General features: G+C 34.6%; 1 protein-coding gene across 4 annotated transcripts in view; it reads right to left on the minus strand.

Moving 5' to 3' along the window:
• The window catches only part of LOC126750832 (prolyl 4-hydroxylase subunit alpha-1), a 60,086-nt gene that overhangs the window by 16,235 nt on the left and 26,220 nt on the right, over window positions 1-17,631 (minus strand). For 3 of the 4 annotated variants that reach the window (XM_050460579.1, XM_050460577.1, XM_050460578.1), the window contains exon 2: window positions 4,990-5,253. In XM_050460579.1, coding sequence (XP_050316536.1) covers window positions 4,990-5,207 — 218 coding nt within the window. In that variant the 5' untranslated portion in view covers window positions 5,208-5,253. Of the gene's footprint in view, window positions 1-4,989; window positions 5,254-8,175; window positions 8,201-17,631 lie in introns of those variants that run through there. The other variant, XM_050460580.1, reaches the window with a different exon arrangement.

Raw genomic sequence — 17,631 nt, forward strand, 5'->3', positions numbered from 1 at the left:
CTTACAAGTCAAGTAGTATGTTGCAGGAGAAGTTGTAGAATGCGAATGTGAGATTGAAAATAGGTGGGTCTTGAACAATGTTTCGAAAAAAACGGTTACCTTTTGGGAGAACAATGTCGAATCTTGAGCTTCTGATTAAATAATCTGTCAGCTGTTCGTGGTGTCATTAGTGTGGAGTAACGTTAATTGCACAGCGTTAGGACATATTGTGTGTAGAATCTCGGGGAATTATCCAACCAAGATATGAGTAATCAGATCGTTGGAAAACGGCACGAAAATTACACAATCAATAATCTCTCTTATAAAGGCTCATTTAATTAAAGCTTTCCTGGCTTGATTTGACAATTTATATAGATTTTAAACAAAGCTTTTTTCTCTCTTATAAAAAAGGGTCTGATGCTTGTCATTGCATTTTGTTTCACTTTGCGTTGCTTCACTTCGACGTGAAAGAGCTTTTCTGTCAAAGCAAAAGTCTGAAGCAAAACGAAACAAAAGTTGTATGTGAAACAGCCATAAGAGTTCTCTTAAATTTTGCTCTAGAAAATACTGTGAAGTAATATGATTTTGGACCATAACATCTTGCTTAACTCTTGTGTAAATCTTTTGCAACGCTATTTTCGTTGATTTTGCTTCGCAGTCGGCATAAATAAGTTGCAAAGCGCATCAGTGCAGTTGTTGCCAAAATGTGGCACGTACCAAAGAAATGTGCAACAATGAAGCAGAAGATGTTGGTTTTATTTATTGTATGTGATGCAGTCACATGCATACACACATACATACAGATGTAAGCACTTGAATGCAAAGGTGTGACGGGATCAAGCAGCCGTTAGAAAAGGAGATCAAACCAAAGGCGACTGATATGAAAATATAGACAAAGAGCGCCTATGCTGTGGCAGAAGGCACGCGCCAAAACTAGTAGTTGCAACAACAATAACAATCAATAAGTAAGTGACAATGCATGGAGAAACAACTGCTGCGCTGAAGCAACCATGTAGACACGGAGAGAGCCGAAGGAGTCAGCGAGCTGAACTGCAGCGAGCAGAGGCAGGGCGCATATTGAAAAATAATCATTAACACAAACACATTGGAGCAGCAAGCAGGCAGGATCAGCAAGGACTCGAACGTAGTTTGTGAACAGCTGTCAGCTGTCTGAAGTTGATTCCCCCTCGTCACTTGGGTTTAATAATTGTGTCCTTGTGTGTTTAATTGCAGCGCCAACAAAGGACTTTGGAGTATTGAAACTTGCATACAAACATATTTTTGTTGTGTGTGCATAGCAACAGGAAATCTTTTATTAAGGAGGAAGTGGTTGCGAGACTACTTTACTGCGCATGTAAATACCCTGCAGGAAAAACTCCACCAAACGGACACATATCTGTTAGTTCAGGAGCCAGCGCAGTTTCAACAAATTATAAATAGTTTATGGAAGCTTTAAAGTGTTTTACATTTCTTGGTATGAGTCTGAACAGGGTTTGAAAATTTAGAATAATATTCGAAACTAAAGGAAAAGGTTGTACGAGGATATACAAGGGTTATTCAAAAATTAAGTATTTCCTAAACTCAAAGCTTTTTCCGCTTATGGTTTTCTTAAGTAATTTGAGAATCCCGAAGATATGAAGCCGCTTATGGTATGAGGTCCGAACATGAGTATTTTCATTTGTCCATCGGCGAATGTTTGATAATTTCAAATTAGCTCAGAGATATTGAAAGATGTCAATGGTAATTTCTTAGAATATCGCAGTCTTAAAGATGTAAAGTGTAAGAATGTGCACTAGGAATGGATCTCGGTAGATTGGAAGCTAAACAATTTCGTTTGCATGAATTTTCCTGCAGGGTGTTAACACTTATATGGGAAACTCAATTTAAAAACATTGGTACAGATAATCATATATGATTTGAGTATTGTGACACAGACCGGATGTGCTTTGAAAGGGTTCTCTGCTAATTCCGAAAGAACTTCTTATACTAGTATTAAAGTTCATTTTCATCTGAATTCTTGAGATCAAGATACCGAATGCTGCACTTTGTTTAATTATTGCCATTCATTTTGAACGTCGGAGCGCTGAAACAGAGTCCCGAAAAGCTTCAATTAATCTGACAATCATATCAATTTGCTAGAATTAAATTTTATTACGGCATCCACGCTTGGCTCACTGCGACTCAAGATATTTTGAAACAGCTTTTTCTCTTAGCGAGGTATATTGCCACGTTAAGCCAGTTTAATTTGGGATCTATGTATAGTTTAATATCTATATTAATATAGATTACCCTTGTTATTTAGTAAAATACTATTACAGGAGCCGATAACTACGTATTAAATACGAGATCTACCGGTGAAAAACACTCGACAACTTCTATTGGTTCTTTCCAAACTGTTTTAGACAGATAGGGCGTGAGGCCCCTCAACGATCGTTGCGTTATTTGCTTTCATAGTTGTTGAAAATGAATAAATAAGTATCTATTCAAAATCTAAGTTTCAATGGATCTTATTATTTGTGTACGTTTGAACTTGTCCTGGACATTTTGTACATTGCCTTTTTTATCCGGGGCATTTTGGATATCAGCACAAATTCAAATTATTTTTCAATATTTTTATAAAAAAAAAAAATTTAATAATATAGCTAAAAATATACTTTATTACGTCCATAGACTTTCTTTTAAAAAAATTCACGAAAATCGCTAAATTTTTCATGCGTCACACTGGTATAGCCCTTTAAGAAGTATTTAACCTCACTATCCGTAACATCGCGTTATTTTAGTACCAATTTCGTCTGGGTGCCTGATCAAAGCGAGTGAAATCGCTAGAAACTGCTAAGTTGATGAGAACTCATGTCTCGTTTACTTGGGGTTGGGAAGAAGTTGGGTCTCCGTTGTCCTCTTGTGCTCTAGCGCTGTACCTCTGGACTTCGCGTGAGCTTAGTCGGATGCATTTGACAAAATAGCCGGAATTGATTTCAGTTGATATTTTTGGCAAGCTCAAGGACCTTTGTCAATTTTGGGATCCCCTTTTAAGCTAACCTACATACGTTAGGACAAAAAATACCCCCGAAATTGTAATTAAATTCCCCGAGTAAATGATATTAAAAAAAAATGTATTTTGCTAAGTAGGTAGAACTGTCCTTAATTACATTGCCAAATAGGAGCGCGATATGTCAACAACAGTAGCTACTTAAGTTGGTACACCTCAGCGATTTTTACAATGAATAAAAATATCTTAGAAAGAATTAGTCTCAAATTTTGTATTTCTAACCAAATTTCCTGCGACGAATCGTTGCGCATATTGGAAAAGGCTTAAGGAGATTCAGTTGTATCAAAAACACAAGCATACGGGTGGTACAAGGCCTTCAAAGACGGTTAAAAGATCGTTGAAGACATGCCTCGTTCTGGACGACCTTTGACCTCTTCAACTGATGAAAATATTAAAAAAAAGTGAAGGATATAGTGCTTGAAAATCGTCAGCCAAGTGTTAGAGAAATGGCAAGAGAGCCTGCATCTCTCGCTTGACTGTTCGAATGATTTTGGTGTATATTTATACCCTGAACAGGGTATATTAAGCTTGTCACGAAGTTTGTAACACCCAGAAGGAATATATATATAAATGATCAGTATGTCGAGCTGAGTCGATTTAGCCATGTCCGTCTGTCTGTCCGTCCGTCTGTCTGTCTGTATATATACGAACTAGTCCCTCAGTTTTTAAGATATCGTTTTGAAATTTTGCAAACGTCATTTTCTCTTCAAGAAGCTGTTCATTTGTCGGAACGGCCGATATCGGACCACTATAACATATAGCTGCCATACAAACTGAACGATCGGAATCAAATGCTTGTATGGAAAACTTTCACATTTGACAAGATATATTCACGAAATATGGTATATGTTATTTTCTAAAGCAACTATGTAATCTCCGAAGAAAATGTTCAGATCGGTTGACTATAGCATATAGCTGCCATACAAACTGAACACATAGTTACTAACAGAAATGCTCCTGTGAAGGGTATTTAGCTTCGGTGCAACCGAAGTTAACGTTTTTTCTTGTTTTGGTATGAAACACTTCTTGCTCGACTCGTCCCCATAAACTGATTTGTTCAAAAACAGCACAGTGTGAATTCCGAACCCACATTCATGCGGAGCATTATAACTGCCGATGAGTTATGAGTCAATAATCAGCGAAATGGAACCCGATTTCCGAAGAGATAAAACAAAATTCGCTGAAGGAGCTGAAGGCCATCCCAAAAAGTGCTTTCGAGGACTGGAAAAATCGTTGGCATACGTGTATTACATTTGGTGGCGATTTTTTTGAAGCCGACAAAATAAACATTGATGAATAATTAAATATTTTCTATTTACAACTTCCGAGTACTTTTTTGTCATTCAAACTATAAAGGAGTGCCTTGCCGAATAGTAGCTTTCCTCCAAATTTAAATACATATATAAGTACATATATAACTGATATATATATATATATGTATAAATAATAAATCATTCTTAAATATTTTTAAATTTTTAATTATTTTTCCACTGTGCTTTATACAATTTTTTTATAACTCTACTAGATCTCAAATAATTTTATTGCTCCAACAATTTGTCAGAACCAAAGCGCTTGTCTATTTAACAAATTGGTTATAATTAAAAAATAATTGTTTGCAGCTACATATTAGTGACTCCGAAAATGTATGCTCTCGTCATTTAAGCTGTGTCATTGTCTATTATGACAGTTTATACGTTTCGATAATTGTATGTATGTATATGTTTGTATAGCAGGTGCTCGCGTTGAAGTTTTTAGCATTTTTTATGATTATTATGCAATTAATTATCACATTAAATTAATTATATTGTCGAAAAATGAATCGTTTAGTTTTTTGCTCTGATTTATTTCGGAAGATAAATAACTAAAACGTATCTACACACACACATATACTTATTTTGTAGTTTTGAATAAATTATACAATTATGTGTGTTGGAATGTTTATAGAATATTTCCATACTCACTTTTTGAGGTAGTCCAACTTTTGTTGTTGCACTTTAAGATAACCATCTAAACTAGTTATTAATACCGACTCAGTCTCAAGTAGTTCTTCCATCTCTGCCAACGCCGTGTACACTTCGGAATTGGTGCAACGGATTGTCAGTGTACAGAGCACGAAGCATATTGACAAAAGTTTCGTCAAGTGTGTTAGCACCACGCCTCCTTGTTTGGGATACATCATTTCGGTGGTGAATAAAAATACGTACTCCTAAAGGTGTAAGGGCTTGCTGAAACAAAAAATGTGAACTTTAATAAAAAAAATTGTTGTGAATGTTTTCATTAATGATGCTTACTGCAAATCGTGCATTAAAGTTTCAAAGCTTATTGCTTCATCGACACGATTTGTCGCGTTGAAACCAGGGAGTTGAGTATAATGATGGTTGTAAGTAAATTGTTTGTGCACTCAGACATTTTTTAACGTCAATTATATTTCGAAATCGTATAATGATTGTAATGACATTGCATTTCAATCAATTTATCAAAAATAGGATGGAAAAATTATACAGACGAGACATTCAACTTGAAAATCTTACTTTTTATTTTAATATTTTTGTCATTTAAGGCTGAGAATATTGTTTGTACAGGTTTTGGCGCTAATTCATATTTTGGTGAAAGCAAAAAATATATTTTTAAATATATCTACATGTATTTATACGCATAAAGTGATCATAAATTTATATGAATAATGTATTTCACACCCATCTATAAACGCCTTTTGTTCTAAGCATAATTTAAATAGCTTAAGAACCGCTAAAAACAACTTAAAATGTTGTTATATAAGGAATATACAATTAACTGAAAACGCGTTTAATTAAAATCAATCTAGTTGAAGCTAAATGGAAATGCTATAAAATAGCTATAAACTAGACTTTGACATTGACAAGAAATAAACCAGCAAATTTCTCCCACTTTAGTTGAAAATCTGGAACTGAAGGCCATAAAAATATCGAAAACAACAGCAAATAAATTGTTTCTATTGTACATCAAAAAATTAATTGAAATATCATGTCTTTTGTATGGTTGAACCAACATCAAGCTCGAGAGTTCTTATTTGGAATAAGAGTTTTAAAATCAATTTATTCGAGACATGAAGACTTTTAAGCGTAGAGCCTAGGAACAAATAAGAGTAAAATATATGAAGAAGTTAAAACTTTCTCGCACTAAGGTTCAAATAAGTATAGATAGCCAAGACTGGAAGATTTTCTACCTAATTAGAACCGCAGAATACACAATTCCAGTTAAGAAAAGTTCGAACTCCATATCTAAGTTTAGGATAACCAGACATACATATGTATTTGGTTCGAATAGGTCTTATTAAACCGGCGAAGGAAAAATATTATTGCCTTAATAACAGCATATTTGATCTTTGAACTTTCCTCTATAATTGTTATTGCTTTAGTAGCGAGCTCGAAAATAATGGGAATTTTTTTAAATTTTTCATTCAGGAGCCTATCTTTCTCAAATAAGGGGTTACACGGCCTTCACGGCTTCAAAAAATGGATGTGTTTTATTGTCTCATTTAATTCAATTGCATATCTAGAATATTGTCTTAAATGCTTGAATAGATCCGACTAATAATTTTGTAGATACAGCCTAGAAAAGTTGAGCACTCGAGCTGAGCTATATAAGTAATCACTTAAAACTTTGAACATGTTTCTTTCGAATATGTGTTTTCAAAGATATTTCGCGCATTACTCAACCGACCTCTATTAAATTTTACACAGGTCTTCGAAATATAATTTTCAGCGGAGAATTTTTGTACCATTACAACTATTTAAAAAATTTACGTCGACAAGTTTTCACCAAGAATAATAATTATTGAAAATATGTCTTTTTTTCTCGAGGAAACTCAAGGAACCCCTTAAATACCACTAGCACTTAAGCTAGAATATCCAAATCTAGAAACTATAAAGACAAACATACAGAAGTAAATTATGAAAGATTGATTCGTGGTTGCATAGAAGTGATCCTTTGTCTTCGAAATATTCAAATTGTTGTTCTAATTCTAGTCCCAGTTACGTACACCTATTGGACATTGAAACTAATGATTTTCGCTTCGAGTGGAATGGCCTACCATATCACACATACCAAAATGCTCCGATTAACTTTACCATCTTAAAAAGCGTTTAACAATAAGTATTTCGATATTTAGCATTGTAAAAAAATAATGGTTGTAGAGGAAGAAACCAAATTACTTTGTATTTAGAAGGCACTTCAAAGCTTTAAGATATATGTACATCTTCTTTAACGAATTTAAATTAATCACATCAGCGGCAATTGCTTCCACCTGATTACTATTATTAATGAAACTCACCTCATTTAACATAAAGATTATGAAGTTGTTTTGTTGCTCTATTAAATGACTATAAAAAATACAGTGCACTCAATTAGGTATAAAATATAGCAAAACAATGCTGGGGAAACTGCTATGCCAATAGATGTGACTCATGAGATAAAAACTTATTTGTATTTTTAGAATATAAATGCGCATAAAATGTTCTTCAAACATTAAAATATAATATACCGTTTTGTGAACATAAATAAAAATAGCTAACTGCTAATAAATTCGTCAAATTCAGATCATAGATCAGAATATCAGAAAGACGTAAATTATTGAAACGAGTTTTAACGATAAAAAATAGAGAGAAATATTTCTGAAAAAAAAATTAGCTGCAAATTTAACTAGAAAATATTTATTTTTTAAGTTTTGTTAGAAAAATTATTTGTATGTTAATTTAGTCGGTAAAAAATCATACACAAACACTTATATGCGATATATATTTATTTTTCTACATGCCTTCAGTCACGTAACTCCATCATACTCTTTATCATTCACTTAAATCAACGACTTTCTAATACCTATAAACATAAATAAAATGTCTAGGTTAACTGTTCATTCTTAATCAAAAAGACATATCTTAACTTATTAACATTGCTTTCTAAGAACCAATTTAACTGTCTTGTTTGATGGCAATGCCTTTGATGAGTTTGATGTTTTGTAATGGCTTTCAGCTTTCTCAAAGACATGCGCTTGATTGAAATCATTAAAAAGAACTTAACAACAGAATAAACTCTTCATTCTTAATTCTGATTAACGGCAATAACCCTTATACCTATTCATATGTGATAGATTTTATGGTTATACTTACTTTTATAGCTGATAAATCAGTTGCTGTCAACGACTTTATATTTAAATAACGCCGCAAACCTTTTTAGAACGTTTATTTTAAGAAGAAGAAGAAACCTTTTTAGAACGTATATTTTAGAGAACTTTTGAAGTTAGGTAATAAAGTAGCTCGTGAAGAACTAAATAACGGCTTTCGATTAAATCGTTAATGCAATAGTATATTAATTTGGTCTATTATTTACATTACTTGATTGGTTAGTTATTATAGCTATGGAAAATTTTGGGCCTAATCAAGATAGCACCACGGGGGAAAAACATCTATCCTTGCTTTAGAGTACTAAAGTACCTTAACTAGATCGATCGTTCTCAAGTAATTGGTCTCAAAGTGATTTTACCTCGACTATGTTTTTTTAATAGAAAAATTGCGTTGAAGAAAAGTGTATTGATAAAACATTGTTTCCAGATGGGAAAATTGACAGAATAATTATATACATATATGTATGTATGTGTAATTCAAAAAACAAATCATCCTCCACTCATCTTTTTGCCAGATTTTTGCATCAGCGATTACTTTCTTTTTCATAGACTCAAAACAAACGCGTTACAACAAAATAATTACTCTAGATGGAGATAATGTCGAAGAATAAAGCCATATTTTCAATGAAAAAAAAAAACAAAAACAGTGTTTTCATTGTCAATCCGAGATATTTTCAGCCTTTGGCTATAACTGTCTGGGGTTCTTATATAAATCTGAAAGGATAAAGTTTCTTAAATAGTAAAAGGTACTCGAAATTAAAAAAAAAAAAACATTTTTTGTGAAGATTGTATACTTTTTGAGACAGGCGATGCTTTTCTAGTGTCTTCGAGGCTTCGAAAATCGTTTTAACATAAAATGCTCTATTATTTTCTATTAAAATATTTATGAATTAATATAATTGAATTTCTAAGTATTTATATAGAACTTTTACAAATAAAAACAGCACATTTTGATAAAATATTTCTTTGAACGCTTCAAACATAACGTAAAGCAAAGAACTTTCTTGTCCAAAAAATTACATTTGAAAGCATAATGAAATAATATTATTAAAATATAGCAAAAGAGTATTTCAATATTTTTTAAGGTGGTATAACCTCTATACTTATATTCTATTACTATTTGAATATTGCAGTCTATTTAATTTATGGCAGCTACTTGTTTCGTTCATCACTTATTTTTCCCACCTTTAAACTGTGCTCTTGACAAAAAATGTGTAGTGTGGATGTCTGACGACGTACCTAGGCTTTTAAGAGACAAATTGTGAAACCACCGGTTCTATATTGTTCTCACTCTCTTATATCCTGTCTGATCCCCTGCATAATAGAAAAAGTTGTATTCCTGCAACTTTCATAACATCGTCAAGAAACCCTCGAACGATAGTTGCGATTCTTCTCCTATACAAAGCTTTGCAATCGCACAGAAGATGTTCAATAGTCTTCTATTCTTCTACTTTCTGACAGCTTCTACAATAGTCGTTGAATGCTGATCCCAGTCTGATGGCATGTTTGCCATTACATAGTGAGCTGTTAGCTTTCTTACTACACGTCTTATGTCATTGCTTTTGAATTTAATTAGTCGGTATATGCGGCCATCTTCTATTCACTAACTCCCCTAGACTTAGCTATATTTATAACATATTTGTCGATTAAATATCTATAAATACGCGGATGCAAATAATTACTTATTTTCCGAATTGTACGGTGGTGCCTACTCTGGCTAGTTCATCTGCTTCACAGTTACTAGTAATATCGCTATGTTCGGAATTCCTTGCGGGTTTATCGTGATATAGTATATTAGATCCATTAAGAGATCAAAGCATTCTTTCACTATCTTTGTTGAGACCCTTAGGGACTTTAGTGATTGCAAATCCGTTTGGCTTCCTGTGGAAGTATACATATTCCTTGTTGTGAGTGCACTCTTCGACAAAACAAGAAGGTTTTTTTAATTGTTGTGATCTACGCTTACATTGTCTGTCAGATAACGGAACGGTAGACGGAAGGCGATTTTGGCATCTTAATTTGCTGAATATAGCACCACATCCCACTCGATTGTCTATATGGACCCATCCATATAGTTGTTTATTCCTGTGTTCCTGTGATATCAACAACAAAATTTTCCTGTCGCCTCAACATAAAATAATTTAAAGTGGTATATGTATGTAATTATCACTATATGTTCATTTGAAACTATATTATTTATAGCAGTTATTTGCTCGATTCGTCGCTCTCCAAGGTTTCTCCTAATGAGAACGCTATCGCTTCTAATACAAAATCAGCTGTTCAGAATCATAGTTTGCAGCATACTATATTATAAATGATAAAAGTTACGAAGTAATCCCAGCGGATGAGGAAGGCTAGTCGACATGATACCGTTTCGGTTGGACCATTGTTAGCATTGACATCAAAGTTCAACAGCCACATTATATAAATGTGTTTTTAACCGTTAACTGCATGTACGGGCGAGTGAATGAACTGAGGGTAACCTATTTCGACTTTTATTTTTAACCCAGCAGCCAGCCAAAAGCCATAAGCCGGGCTAACACACACATACATGCATACATATATGCTATTGTATTTGTACGTGTGTATGTGTGCGCATATGGTAAGCCATATAAGGCGGCTTTTGAGATGCAAATTAAGCAGCCACAGCTGGCACACAATAGAGCGCCATGAACAGTTCAAAATAGCGGAACAGAAATTGTAAAAAATAAATAAAAAAAATAAAATTGAAATTGTAATTGTTTGGACAAAATTTACATTTCGTAAATACAATTCTATGAATTTTAAAATTTATACCTATGTACTATGTACATATATACATACATATGTATGTAAAAGACATACATATATGCTTGTTTTACCCCATTTAATCACCTCAAAACAATGCATTACAGCAGCAACAATAACAACAACACAAATTTAATTTTATGTGATTTATTTATGCAAGCTTCTGCCTAGATATAACGGTTTGTTGAACTAATTAACTTTTTTCAATTAGCGTAATTCTTGTTGTTGTTTATTATTTTGTACCGAAACGCAAACTTTGCGTTAAAAACTGGTTCACGACTTTACAAATTCAGCTTTATTTGTTAATTATTTATTTATAATTTTATTATTAATTTTATTTTTACTTTAATGAAGTGCTAATTAGCTTATTTTTACTTAGGCAATCTAGTTTATTCCAGAAAATGCACAAGCTGCTCATTTAAGTTACACGTTTAAGCTTAAATTGCACTCAATTACTCAGCGATTGTGTTTAAATGTGCTAGGTTTTATAAATTTTTGATAGCTTTTTAAATTTTCTCACGCTTCTAAAAGTATCTACATAAGTATCGATAAAAGAAAATGAAATGAATTAAAAAGTGTAGGCGGTTCAATTGGATATATTTTTTGCTATCTTCATCTTGATATTTTATTTGTGTGCGCCAAAAAAGGTGGTCTACTAGTTTTGAGCTGAGCTCGATTGGTGTTCAAAGCTTTGCCATTGCTTGCCACATTTCACTTTTGTATACCCTGAACAGGGTATATTAAATTTAAGTACTTATAGTTATATTTATAATTGATCAGTATTTAGAATGTCCTTCTGTTCTTAGGCCCTCCATATATACATACATACGAGCTAGTCCTGAAACAGAAATTTGGCAGACATTCTTTTCTCTCTAACCAGCTCATTTGTGGGAACGGTTGATATCGGATCCACTACAGTGTATACAAACCATACAAACTGATCGACCAAAATCAAGATTAAAATCTTTTTATACCCTTTCTTGGTATAAGAAGGAAGGGTGGGATCCTATCTCCCTTGCTATGGAGCCTAGTAGTAGATGATATCCTTGAGTTGCTCACAAACTTCTTGAATTATTCAGAGTGCTGGACCCTTGTAATTATATGTGACATATAGGATCACAGAGCAAACCCACAATTATTTTTCATCCCATTTTTCAATGGGACAAGAATCAACAAAATATTTTTAAATATTACTTTTAAGCTGGTTAAGAGAATATGACATTTCTCGGCAGGGATACTGATTTTACAGTAACAGTACCTCACATGTATGGTAGATTATCAAATCTATGCCTATGATCTTGAGTTTCGAGCTAGCCGTTGCCATTAATATATCATAGATCATGTCAAAATTATAATGTATCTATATGTATTTAAAATAAATCTCTAAACGCAAATTCATTGCAGATGGAAAAATAGTATTATTATCGAACAAAAGTTTTATATCATAAACTTCTGAAGCGTGAACGATGATAACATCTAATAGGTGGCTCAAAGAATGCTTATCATAAAATGTGAAAGATTAAAGGGTCTGTACGTAAAAGGAAAATTATATAAAATGTGAATATTAGGATGAGGATTTTAGTAAGAATGAGTGCAAATAAAGGCTACATGTCTGAAATCAAACAATGCGGCTTCAGCTGCTAATAGAAATAGGTAGGGGGAAAGACCAAGTACTGTTTTCGCTTCTGAAATAAAACAATGCAATACCTACTACTTGGTGTTTCGAATTGAGGAATTGCTTAAATGAATACAGTGTCCATCGTTAAGAAGAAAATATTGACATAAGCTTGTCCGGAAAAACTTTTTGGCCACATGGTATCAAAACTGTTTGAAAACTATGCCTAATGCTTGGAGAACGACGAGTGGTCACTAGATATGAATAAAGTTTCGTGAATCTCTGCAGACCTGTCTATTCAAAGTGTATACCTACAACTCACAGATCTTTTATGAACTTCAGAGAAATATTCGTGCCCAAATTTGCTTACTATCAAAACTGCTTCAAAATGAGAAGCGAAACACAGTCTTAATATGTTTTAAGATATGTTAAGAACACTGGATTGAAAAAGTATTAAAAACTAGTTGAAATAAATTGTAATACACGTAACTCAATTAAAAAACTCATAATTTTATGGATATCGATAACTTGTTAAATTTTCTCAATTTCCAATGAATACGGCACACCCTGTAATTATTCGTAACCAATGATTTATAATATCTTCTGCAAATTTTTGTTTTATTGATTTTACTTGCTGGGCGCATAACTGTGCAAAACGTGACTTCGAAAATGTCAAGCTTTTGTTTATATATATGTATGTACAACGTACAATATTTCCCAGCCAAAGCGCACCTAAAAATATTTTAACAAAATAAAACATTAACTGCGGTTGCACGTATATCAGATAATAGCCTTCACAGGTGCATTTCATATAGCATAAAAAGGTATAAAAAGATCTTTATTATGGTTTTGATCGGTCAGTGTATATGGCAGTTGTATGCTATAGTGGTTCGATCCGAACATTATATTCGAAGATTGTAGCGCTGCCATATACAATAATTTACTTGTATGTATGCCAAATTTCGTCAAGATAACCAGGCGAATAAGAAAAGTTTTCCATACAAGAATTCGATTTTGATAGGTCAGTTTGTTTGGCAGCTATATGCTAAAGTGGACGATTCTGGCAAATTAGTAGCTTCTTGTGTAGAAAGAGACGTCTGAAAGCTTTCAAGTCGATATTTCAAAAACTGGAGGTCTGGTTCACGCATTTACAGACAGACGGACATGTCAAAATCGACCCAGCTCGTCACGCTGATCAATGCTATATATACTTTTAACTGTTTGCGCGGTTGCCTGCTGTGTGTTATAAACTTCGCGGCAAACTTAATATACTTACCTTGTTCAGGCTATAAAGATAGATATACCTTATGTAAGTATTAAATTGTGCACTTTTGTACTAGTCTTTGCAATTTCAAAAATAAATTGGTTTGATCTTTTACAAATAGTAAGCGGCGTATATTGACAAAAGAAGATGAGCCAGTTTATCAACAACACTTAATAACGGGTGATCCAAGGAAAGATAATTTTTTCAATTTTGACAGATCATGCGTGAGTCGTGTCAAGCTGTCATGTTATTTTTGTTCAGTTTCGTTTGGCATTTCATCAGGGAAAGACTTACACCTGAGCATCGTTTATAAATCGTTCAACTTCATTACGAAAACTTACTTTCTGTAAAGAATGTCTTTCGCGGGCTTCGCTCAACTTATGGTCAACATAATCGATCTACTGAGCGTACTATTCGCAACACCATCACCCATATTCAAACCAAGTATTCATTATTGCATAATATTCGACCGAATAGACCACGTCCAGACAACAAAGCAAATGGGTCTGGCAGTGAACGAGGGCAAGACGAAATATCTCCTGTTATCAAACAAACAGTCGTCGCACTCGCAACTTGGCACTCACGTCACTGTTGACAGTCATAACTTTGAAGTTGTAGATAATTTCGTCTATCTTGGAACCAGCATAAACACCACCAACAATGTCAGTCTGGAAATCCAACGCAGGATAACTCTTGCCAGCAGGTGCTACTTCGAACTGAGTAGGAAAGTCCTCTCTCGACGAACAAAAACCAAACTCTATAAGTCACTAATAATTCCCGTCGTGCTATATGGTGCAGAGGCTTGGACGATGACAACAACTGATGAGTTGACGTTGCGAGTTTCGAGAGAAAGATTCTGCGAAAGATTTTTGGTTCTTTGCGCGTTGGCCACGGCGAATATCGCATTCAATGGAACGATGAGCTGTATGAGATATATGACGACATTGACATAGTTCAGCGAATTAAAAGACAGCTGCTACGCTGGCTAGGTCATGTCGTCCGAATGGACGAAAACACTCCAGCTCTGAAAGTATACGACGCAGTACCCGCCGGGGGAAGCAGAGGAAGAGGAAGATCTCCATTCCGTTGGAAGGACCAAGTGGAGAAGGACCTGGCTTCGCTTGGAATATCCAATTAGCGCCGCGTAGCGAAAAGAAACGACTGACGCGCTGTTGTTAACTCGGCTATAATCGCGTAAGCGGTGTCTACGCCAATTAAGAAGAAGAAGACCACGTCCAGCAAGCAGTGATAAAATATAGTAGCCGTAGCTGAGAGTATATGTAAACGAAAAACGTGGAGAGTCGATTCGCCGCTGTTCGCAGCAATTCGGACTGACGTATGGAACGTCTTGGCACATTTTACGTCGACATCTTAAATTGAAAGCGTACAAAATATATGTAGCTTGTACAAGAACTGAAGCCGTTCGACTCTCTCAAGCTCTCGAAAAGTTCCAAGAAGATCCGACGTTTTCGAGCCAAATTTTGTTCAGCGACGAGGGCTATTCCTGGCACTATGGGTATGTAAACAAGTAACCTTGCCTTTTTTGGGACGAATAACAACCAAAGGAGATTAAAGAACTGTCACTTAATCTAGACAAAACAACGGCTTGGTATGGTTTGTGGGTCGGTGAAATAATCATTTCATATTTCTTCAAAAATGATGCCGGTGTGAACGTAGCCGTCAATTACAAGCGTTATCACGTCATGATAACCGACATTTTGATGCCTGAAATTGAAGCTCGATCTCGGCGACATTTGGTTTCAACAAGACGGGCCCACTTCCCACACATCGCATAAATCAATAAATTTATTGAGAGAACACTTCGGTGAGCAGATAATTTCACATTTAGGCAGGTCCATTGGCCACCAAGGTCGTGTGATATCACACCGTTAGACTCTTTCCTGTGGGAATATGTAAAGTCTAAAGTCTATGCTTCGATTCAGGCCTTGGAGCAAAACATCACGCGTGTCGTTCGCCAGTTACCAGTCAAAATGCTCGAACGAGTCATCGAAAATTGGACCATCTGAGACGTAGCCGAGGCCAACATTTGAAAGATATAACTTCAAAAAATAAATACTAAAGAGTTTTCTTTCGAATTATAGTAAACATTCCCCAGTATATTTGAAGTTTCTGTGTTTTTTCTTTATAAAAGTAGGGAACCTCGAAATAGATCACCCTTTACTTTAACTTATTGTAGAAGTTTTCATAACATGGACTATCGGCATGTCAAAACGATTTACGTTAGCGCTAGTTTGTTGCCGCATGCTTTGTTTGAATGTCGATTAGTATTTACAAAAGAATGTAGCCACTGTAAGCTAAGAATAGCTGCAAAGCGACATACTTACGTGTACATAACTGTTTTGCCAGTGACAATCGATGGGAGAGTACACTCTTATGTGGAAGAAACGTGCAACATGCAGCTACCAAAGGGTAAGCCGCAAACGCTTGAGAAGTGAATGCATGCAGTTGCACACAATAGTATTGATAAATAATTTATTGCAATGAAGAAAATGGCAAATGTGATTAAAATGCCATTCAACTAAGGTGCCGCTATGAAAATGGCAAAGAAGCATAATTGTGTTGCCACCGCAAGTGGCAGAGAAGAAAAAAAATAAGCAATTTAACGTGTTGAAAGCTCACATTGAATAATGAATGATGTGTAGTCTAGGTTTGAATTACGAAATACTTGACGCTTTCAAGCATATAAAGACGAGCTTACGTATTGACAGGCAACAGTGTTTGCATGTATGTAGCACTTAAACGATTTTTAATGCCAAATTGGGCTGCCGAATGAATTGGAGTATAATAAGGCATGCGCATGCGCAAAAATCATTTAATTACTAGATTTAGTTGCCACCTTTGTTCGTTGCGTTTCAAAATGGAAAATGCTTCAACCCATTTCCTCATACAACTAATTAGTGCAACCTAATTAATTTCATTCATAATGATCGAATCGCGCAATTACGTAATGCAACATTAGATTATGACTACGAAAACTCGATATGCAACATTAAGTTGCAGGTGTGAATTTGTGTGTGTTACTTGTGCATACCGCAATTATTTTATTGCTTAGTTATTGTATTGTGCCTTCAAATGCACATATTTATTTTTAAAGGCACTGAGTGGTACACCTATACTTACATACATACTACATACATATGTATGTATACAACGTTGTATTCAATATAAAAGGTCTGTATTGTACACCGAGAGTTCGTCCCACCTGGCCAAACGATTAATGCTGTGTTTTACCTTACGTGTTAAAAATGAAGCGTCTTTTGTCACGCATATATTCGTGCTCGAACATATGTGAGGCATATCCTGGCGCCTTTGCTACGATAATGCGTCGTGTTATCGGTCGACGCTTGTCACTGATTTTTTGACAAAAAACTCGCGCATATTAACCATTAATCACTCAACTCACCAGATCTGGCATTGATTTTTACCTATTGGAAAACTTCATTTGCCCATGAAAGGACACTGGTTTCAAGATTTCAGCTATCCAAAAGGCGACGACCGATATTCTCAAGAGCATTCCGAAAAATGACGGGCTAAACGCTGTATCGAAGCACAAGGAAACTACTTTGAATAAAAAATATAACTCTTGACAAATATTAATTTTTTGTTGTTTTGCTTACAGTCCTGTTTCTTTTGCGACAGACCTTGTATGATTTAATATTTGCATATAAGTTTCTGGTATGTCTTTATAGTGGTTTTTTTAGAGGTTCATTCGGATAAAATTTGACACGGACTGGTCAACATAAACCTAATCAATA

The sequence above is a fragment of the Bactrocera neohumeralis genome, chromosome 2 (genome assembly GCF_024586455.1).
Source record: "Bactrocera neohumeralis isolate Rockhampton chromosome 2, APGP_CSIRO_Bneo_wtdbg2-racon-allhic-juicebox.fasta_v2, whole genome shotgun sequence".
NCBI lineage: Eukaryota > Metazoa > Arthropoda > Insecta > Diptera > Tephritidae > Bactrocera > Bactrocera neohumeralis.